Raw genomic sequence first — 8,474 nt, forward strand, 5'->3', positions numbered from 1 at the left:
TTTTGGAGTTGATTCAATCGTTTATTCCAAGCCCAAAGGTTTTCGGAGTTCAGATTCTCTCTAACAAATGCTGAGGGGAAAAAAAAGCTGATTTTTCTTCAAGGTAACTACAGACATAAGCCTAACCAGCCCTATTTCAACATGCTAAGCAAGGGACAAATGCTTTTGCAAGAGCCAATCCAGACATACATCAAAATAGATCTGATCAAGGCTCAGGGCATATCGAATGCCTGGTGTGGTCAGACGGAATTCCAAAAGGCAGGTCAATTATTAGCAAGAAAACCAACCTTCCCACTGGAAGGAAGAGGAAGAAGACAGATAGCATCGTGGTCCTTTTTCATTCGCAGGAGCCAATGCATCCAGTGCATCCAGAGGGGGCAAGGAACGGCATCTCAGATTCCCCTCCACCCCCCAGGGCTGGGGACTGGGGCAGCGAGTGATGGAGGCACCTTTCCTTTGGTGATGACCAGGGCTGGTTTTCTTTTAGTGTCCTGAAAGTGCAGAGAAATTCAATTCAGAAAATCTTTAGAACTATGCATATTGAGGCATAAATTGTTCAAATAGCCAAACTATCCTGTATTAAACCCGTCTCTCCTAACAGGTCAATCTCCTCAAAACACATAGAAAGAGATAGTCATTACTTTGCTTGCAAAACTGACTGGTGAAGGCTAACAATCTGATATGGATGTAATGCTGAAAAGATAAACAATAAAGCAGTGAAAAGAACACAAGCGGATCAGCCTACAAGGCAAGACAGAACTGGATGCTGAGAAGACAGACACTGAGTAAAGGGCTCCCCATTGAGAGAAACTGGCTCTCCCCATCACTTTGAGGTGGGTTTCTCAGCTTGTATCTGTGCTGCATATAGACAGGCTCTCAGGCGTTGAGATTTTCATGACAAGGATAAAGTGACTACTTATAAAAGGACAAGTAAAACTTCCCTCTAAAATATAAACGAGATGAAATTAGGTCTTGTGGAAAGATGTTAGCAAAGAGTTGAACAACCTCCAAAGCAGTTCAGCTCTGCAATAGCTTTGCAGACCTCAGAATTAAATCTCTATGAATTTTGATACCCAGATTTCTGTGACTGACTTTTTAATAGAACACAGGTTACCTTCTGATAATTTATTAAAGGAAACAGACATTGAAATGTATGTGAAATATCTAAAAGTTAGACAACCAACCTATACCTAGTGTCACTGTGATGGATGGGGTAGGTATCCATGGGAACATTCTCCATTGAAACGTCTGTCAACAAGAGAGACTTCCTGTGCTTTAGGCTGCAGCGACTTCAAACTTCCTCAGACACTGGCAGCAAAGCTAAAAAGCCAAAGAGAGTCAATGTAAGTTTTGCAGAGAGGCAACGCTGAAGGTAAGCAACATTCCACCCACTTCCAACTCCTCCTGTGTGCATTGCAGTGCGGAGTGGTTATGTCCCAGTGGTCGTCTTTGTTCTGATTCAAAGCAGGCCATTTAAAAAGAATGCTAATCCCCATCCAGTCACAATTACATGACTTAAACACTTGCCCTCACATGGTCACAGTTTCTGTTTGTAGATCACTAGGAACTGGCACACTGTAAGGCACACACTGCAAGGCTTAAATCAAGAAACCTTCAGCCTCCCTGAAGCGTTTCCATTGCTGCACAGCAGCTCCCCTGTGGGCAAAGCCTTCAGCCCCCCAAACGCTGTCTCTGATGCACCCCAGCCTGGCCCAGCCCCTCATCCACCCCCAGTTACAAGTGTCCTTCACGCTGGTACAATTTTATCAACCTAAACCCATAAGAATTCCCACAAGAATCCATTCGTTTTCAGTCAGCACAAACTGAGAACAACGCTGGTTTGTCTGCTTTTACCTGCCAGGTAAGCCACGCACTGGGTGTTCACCTCAAACTTGTCACAGTTCCTGTGCTTGTTAACCAGAGCTAGTAGTGTGTGTAAAACCCTCACAGTTCTTGCTACAGTGGTAGGAGAAGGGTGCCTGTACCCTAACAAGTGGGGTTAAAAACCGAATACTGTATTTAATGGTCAAGGCATATTTACGAAGCATTAGTATGTTCATTAGCAAGTTCTCAGGACACTTCACACGAAGGGTAAGGAAGCACAACTCTAACAGAAGATGCAAGATGTGTTCTTACCCTTCAGGAGGTATCCCGCTGCTGCAAAGTTGAAGTTGAAATTCAACCCAACAAAATGGTCCATCTGCTTGCAGTGCCACTCGAGGGGTCTCCTGATCTCCATGAACACCTCTTCCGGGCTCTGACCAGGAAAAAGAAAACCCAAGAGCTGCTCATGATAGCTCAAGGTGTTCTTTTGACAAGTGACAGAGTAATTTTAAGAGCTTACACTGAAATACCAAGCACACCTTTGAACACAACACACCTGTACATTTCTGTTCCAGTTCAGAACGCAGTTACGTACATCGCAGTTTTACTCTTGGTAGTACCCAAGTGGAACAATTCCTAATGCAAATTGCTTCCCCAGTGTCCAGCAGGACGAGAGTTGTGGTTTTTTCCTGTATCAACAGATGGAAGTGCTCACACAAACCCAGTGTCAGTCAGAGCTGGTCGCTAACAGCTCACCTTGCCGTTGAATATTCGAAGGCTGTCCAGGGTGTGCAGATTCTGCTCAAGCAGGTCTGTACCTGCTGAGTACAGGTTTACTTCATCCAGCTGCAGCACTGCCATGGCTACCCAGAAGAGGGCCTTGTGCATCGGCAAGTCCTGAAGGGAAAGAGAGAAAGCCACGATTTTCAAGTCAAGAAATCCATCACTGAACATTAAATTCCTTAATTACATTCATTAATTTCATAGGCAGAGCCTGTTAATAAAGGACAACCAATGTAACGCTTGTGAGGTGGGCCGATGCCAACCTCATGAAGTTTAACCATGCCAAGTGCAAGGGGTCCTACACCTGGGTTGGAGCAATCCCAGGCACAGCTACAGGTTGGGCAGAGAAGAGATTCAGAGCAGCCCTGCGCAGAAGGACTTGGGGGTGTCGGTCGATGAGAAAATGAACATGAGCCAGCTTCAGTGTGCGCTCGCAGCCCAGAAAGCCAACCGCATCCTGGACTGCATCAAAAGTTGCGTGACCAGCAGGTCCAAGGAGGTGATCCTGCCCCTCTACTCTGCTCTCCTGAGACCTCACTTGGAGTATTGTGTGCAGTTCTGGTGTCCTCAACATAAAAAGGACATGGAACTGTTGGAACAAGTCCAGAGGAGGGCCACGAGGATGATCTGGGGACTGGAGCACCTCCCGTATGAAGATAGGCTGAGAAAGTTGGGGCTGTTCAGCCTGGAGAAGAGAAGGCTGCGTGGAGACCTCTTAGCAGCCTTTCAGTATCTGAAGGGGGCCTACAAGGATGCTGGGGATGGACTATTCATCAGGGACTGTAGTGACAGGACAAGGGGTAACGGGTTAAAACTTAAAACAGGGGAAGTTTAGACTGGATATAAGGAAGAAATTCTTTACTGTGAGGGTGGTGAGGCACTGGAATGGGTTGCCCAGGGAGGTTGTGAATGCTCCATCCTTGGCAGTGTTCAAGGCCAGGTTGGATGAGGCCTTGGGCGGCATGCTTTAGTGGGAGGTGTTCCTGCCCATGGCAGGGGGGTTGGAACTAGATGATCTTAAGGTCCTTTCCAACCCTAACTATTCTATGATTCTATGAATCTTAAGGTCCTTTCCAACCCTAACTATTCTATGATTCTATGAATCTTAAGGTCCTTTCCAACCCTAACTATTCTACGATTCTATAATTCTAACTTTGAAGGGAAAGCAGACACTAAGTTCACGGGTATTACACATGTGGAACAATCACAGCTTAAGGAGCATCTGCTACCTTCGAACGAGCTGTAAGGTTTTAAGGTTTTTTCCCATTCAGCTTTTGAAGAGAGGCCAGAGACGATTTTTTGCTTTAAAGCTACGGTATTTGTTATTATGGCTTTTAATAACCCTGCCTTTCACCGAGATGAGGTATGTGTTTCTAGGGAAATGGTAGGACATTGCTAGTAGTCAATCCACCGAGCAAGGCCTCTTTCCACCAGAGTTCTGTTTACGGACACCACCTAAAGGGAGGTGAAAAGAAAGAAAACAAAAAGTAGAAAGGTGAACAAACCACTAGAGAAAAAACAATCAGCAAGTTCCTAATCAACAACAGGAAGCCTGCATCGGCATCGATTCCAACAAAATAGGTACGTCAACACACGCACCTCATTGCCCGTCAAGTTCCACAGCTGTATCAGTGGCCGTCCTGTTGCACTGTCATAATTTGTGGCCTGGAAACACAGAAAAACCAGAGTGGGCAGCAGTTCTGGTGTGAGCCGTGAAGGATGCAATGCCAGCATCATTCGCTCCCTATCAGACACCCCTTCCTATCTGTAGGCTGGAGGAAATGCAGCTCCTGCCACCAGGCAGCAGCTGGAACACCCTGTGGGCAAGTTCACTTTCATCACTCAAATCCATACCCTGGCTTTCTGACCACATCACTCACAAGAGGGAACACGCATCCCTTCCCAGCCACACAGCCCTGAGCGGGAACTGATGCTACACCAGGAAGTTCTCATCAAGACCCTGCTCAGCAGCCAGACTTCCAGGCTCTGGCTTTGTTGTCTGTCTTCACACACACAGGATGGGGGGTGCACAGAGTCACAGCAGTAGTACTATCAGCAACAAGACTTTTCCCAACAGCTCCACGTACCTGCACCTCAAGGACTGCGCCTCTGGTCATCTCGCCAACAGCTGCGTCAGCTTCAGGGGAGAAGTGATCCTCATCTTGGGGAAGAGCAGGAGAAAACAAATGACAGTCACAGGCTTCAAAGGCCAGAAGGGACTATTAAGCTCACCTTGCCTGACCTCCTACATCCATTAGGCCAGCAAATCCTCACCCACTGTTGCTGAAACCAGTCTATTAAGCTGGAGATCACACAAACATTATGCCTGCTGGGTTGCTGAAAGGAAGAATGAAGTGCTTTCTAAAGCCACCAGCTAAGTTAATATGAATTTAAGTGGCTGATGAATTAGGAGGCTTTAAAGATAGAAAAGTGCGTATCTGCGGTACCTTTCAGTGGGTCATTAGTGTTTCGATCCTTAATAAACTAAGCTCAAGGGCCTCAGGGCTTCACTGACCCTGAAGACACTACTGACCCGCCTGACCCCCAGCTCCCACAGAAACCCCTTCCGTACAAGGCAGCTTTTTAGGCCCCCAGACATCAGGCATCTCTACCACCATGACACTCTGCCGGGGCTTGAACGGTAGCATTTTGAACACAGAACTATACACGTCAGTCACTTTAGTAGGAAAGTATCAGAGATTGGTTTAACACATTAAAACTAACTTCGCATTTACAGCTACTTTATGACAGAAGGTGGCAGAGTAGTTACAGCTACTTCACTTAATACACTGCCAGCCCTGCCAACTTGCTCTTTAGCAGAGTAATTCACTCTCTCCTCCAAGCCGGAAAAAGCCTGGACATTTATCATCTTTCCCCTGGAGTCTGACAGGTTCTGCCATGCTAGCACATTTAGAAGAATAAAATTCATTTTTTCCAGTCCTTGCTCTAGTCACACCAGAGCTGTGCTTGCAGTAGGAGACGGAAGGTTCAGGCACGATCATTGCTTGCCCACCGCTGGCACCCACTGACACTGCAGTAGGACCGCCAATAGTACTTGTCAGGAGCTCCATTACCTGCAAGAGGCACCACATTGTCCAGTAAAACTTCTGCTCCTTGGAAAGGCACCAATAAAAAGTCAGACCTTAAAGAAAAGAGAATCCATCAGAATAAGAACAGGGCTCTAAGTCACTCCTGTATTCTTTAAGGTGACATTGATTAATCAATTGCTGTAAGACGAATTTAGTTTAACATTGATGACAGTCAAAAACAACCTCCCAGCAATCTAAGCAGCAGCAGCAACCCATTGTCTGATGAGCACGCCACGTTGGACTGGGCTCCAAGCAAAAGCCACCTCCACCATGGAGGCTTGACTGCTTTCCTCCCACCTCTGGGCACAAGCAACTATTTAATGGGCTTGTGTAAGAAAACCCTCATCCAATACAGCTCTCCCAGACAGTGGGGCTGGAGCATAGAGAATCCCAATCTTACTCCTAGCTCAGCAACTAACTACACCTTGGGGCCTCCCAAAGGCATCCTTTTGCTCAGCTGCCATGCTGAAGTGACAGAAGTCACAATTTCCTCTTCCTTCCCCTTCAATAAAGCCTTGCGAGAGCTTGCTCTGCTGCCAGGGAACCCACCCCTGCTGCTGAGGCAAACCTTTCTACCAATTCCCACTTCAGCTCTGGAAAAACCCAGAAGGAATTCAAACAATACAGATGCCTCTGAAGAAGATTCGAGCCAGATATGGCCTCAGGCCATGGAAGAGGAGCTACAGACCTGATTGGTCTGAGTGTGTCAGCCTTCACTTTGGCATATCCTCCATAGTCCACATATCTGAGTTCCACTTCACTGGTCTCTTCAAAGTAGCTGATAACTTGAGCCCGTAGCCATGCCCCATCCAGGCCTGGAGCTGCGCAGATAATACCAACTGCGGAACATAAGGGTACAGAGAAGAAAGCTCAGCGGATTTCCAGAAATCAGCACTCCAGGCATTAGTTATGATGAATAACTCCTTTCCATGTGATGCACCCTCCACTTTAGACCATGTACAGACAGTGACACTACGAAGATGTGCGAGTAGCTCCACACTTTGTCAGCAAAAATATACCAAGTGCCAGGTAGATAAGAAATAACCCAAGACTGACTTACCTCCTTCTGAGTTTCAATGTGCAACTATGTGGCTGGAGAAGTATTTAGGGATGAGTGGGGTGAGAAAAACCCTTCTCCTCTTCATCAGACACTGTCAATTTAACTGAAAGAAAAAATCGGCCAAATCATTTCCAGTTCTCTGATTAGGGTCACCTTGTTGATGCCCTCTACAATACGTAACAGCTACTTCCTCAGGTAGCTGAGCAGCAGTTTCTGTAGCATGTTTAATCTGTTTCCCTTGTACATTCGAAAGTCCTCATTCTTTCCAGATGGCACCATGTGCATGGACCACACCAAATGCATATTTAGAATCAGTCCAAATATTTATCCTTTTGTCTTTAGCCAATTCCAGGGCTCTCATTCTGCCTTTTGGGTGGAGGTGTTTGCGGGTAAAGGTTCAGCTTCTATTATCTGTGAAGTGGTGGTAACAGCATATCCTGCCTTTCGTTCACCATTTTTCACGGAGCTACTACCATCAGTAAACCAAGAAGCAAATCCCGCTGGCTCGAATATACAGCCTCTACAGTGACCAAGCAGTCATGTGTTAGCGGTTCTGTCGGTTGCTCCTGCAAAAAGGATGCTGGATTCACAGCATCAGTGACCACAATTTCTGTATCATCGTGTTCCACAAGGGTGGCCTGGTATTTTACAAACCACGAAGGAGACAACCAGTGGGCTCCTTTCTGTTCCAGGACTGCTGATACAACACGGGACACTAGCACAGTAATCTTTTGTCCCAAGGTGAATTTGCAAGCCTCTTCAGTATTCATGACAACCGCTGCCACAGCCCTTAGGCATCCGGGCCATCCTTTGCTCGCTTCATCCAGCCGTTTCGACAAGTATGCCACTGGCCTTTTATAGGGCCCTAGTTTCTGAGCAAGGACCCCCCCAAGGCTATTCCTTGTTTTTCATAAGAATATAGCCAAAAGGGTTTGCTTACATTGGGAAGTCCCAGAGCTGGAGCTCTCATTAGCTCTGTTTCTGAATTTCTAAAAGCCCTCTCTGCTGAATCAGTCCATTCCAAAGAGGGAGGATTTCCTTTTAACAGTTCATATAGTGGTCTTACCAGAACACCGCAGTCACGGATCTAAAGTCTGCGGCATATGGTCATTCCCAGGAACATCCGGAGCTCCTTGATGGTCGACAGTCGTGGAGTTTGACAAATGGCTTCTTTTCTAACAATTCCAAGTTCTCTCTGTCCTCCTGTTACTTCATAGCCTAAGTAGGAAACTCAGGTTTGAATTAGTTGGGCCTTTTGTTTGGATACCCGATAGCCATTCAGTCCCAGGAAATTCAATAATCCCACCATCCACTGGACACCTTCTTCCTTTGTTTCTGTGGCAATTAATAGGTCATCCACATATTGTAACAGAGTCCCCGTCTGAGTGGGTGGCTTCCGTGATTCTAGTTCTCGTGCTAACTGACTTCCGAAACTCGTCGGACTGTTTTTAAACCCTTGAGGTAATACCGTCCAAGTTATTTGGGTTTTCCTTCCCGGGTCAGGATTTTCCATTCAAATGCAAATAAATTTGGGGTTTCTTTGGCCAATGGTAAGCAAAAGAAAGCGTCCTTCAAATCCAAGATGGCAAACCATTTCTGATTATTATTCAATTTAGTCAATAAGGTATACAGATTAGTTACTACTGGATGAATATCCTCTACAATTTTGTTGATTGCTCTGAGATCTTGAACCAATCCACAACTCTTCCCATCATATT

At 46.1% G+C, this 8,474-nt stretch overlaps 1 protein-coding gene across 1 annotated transcript; it reads right to left on the reverse strand.

Annotated features, from left to right (window-relative positions):
• Positions 1-2,153: 2,153 nt before the first annotated feature.
• On the reverse strand, positions 2,154-8,034 carry LOC308232964 (ATP-dependent RNA helicase TDRD9-like; the record flags this gene model as incomplete). Its single annotated transcript, XM_080639374.1, has 8 exons — positions 2,154-2,257; positions 2,381-2,513; positions 2,581-2,721; positions 4,695-4,768; positions 5,682-5,749; positions 6,385-6,535; positions 7,209-7,276; positions 8,024-8,034. The coding sequence occupies 7 exons, from the start codon at positions 8,032-8,034 to the stop codon at positions 2,412-2,414; spliced, it is 615 nt and encodes a 204-aa protein (XP_080495500.1). The 3' UTR covers positions 2,154-2,257; positions 2,381-2,411.
• Positions 8,035-8,474: the final 440 nt, after the last annotated feature.

Source organism: Psittacula echo, assembly GCF_963264785.1.
Source record: "Psittacula echo genome assembly, chromosome: 1".
NCBI classification, from domain to species: Eukaryota; Metazoa; Chordata; class Aves; order Psittaciformes; family Psittacidae; genus Psittacula; species Psittacula echo.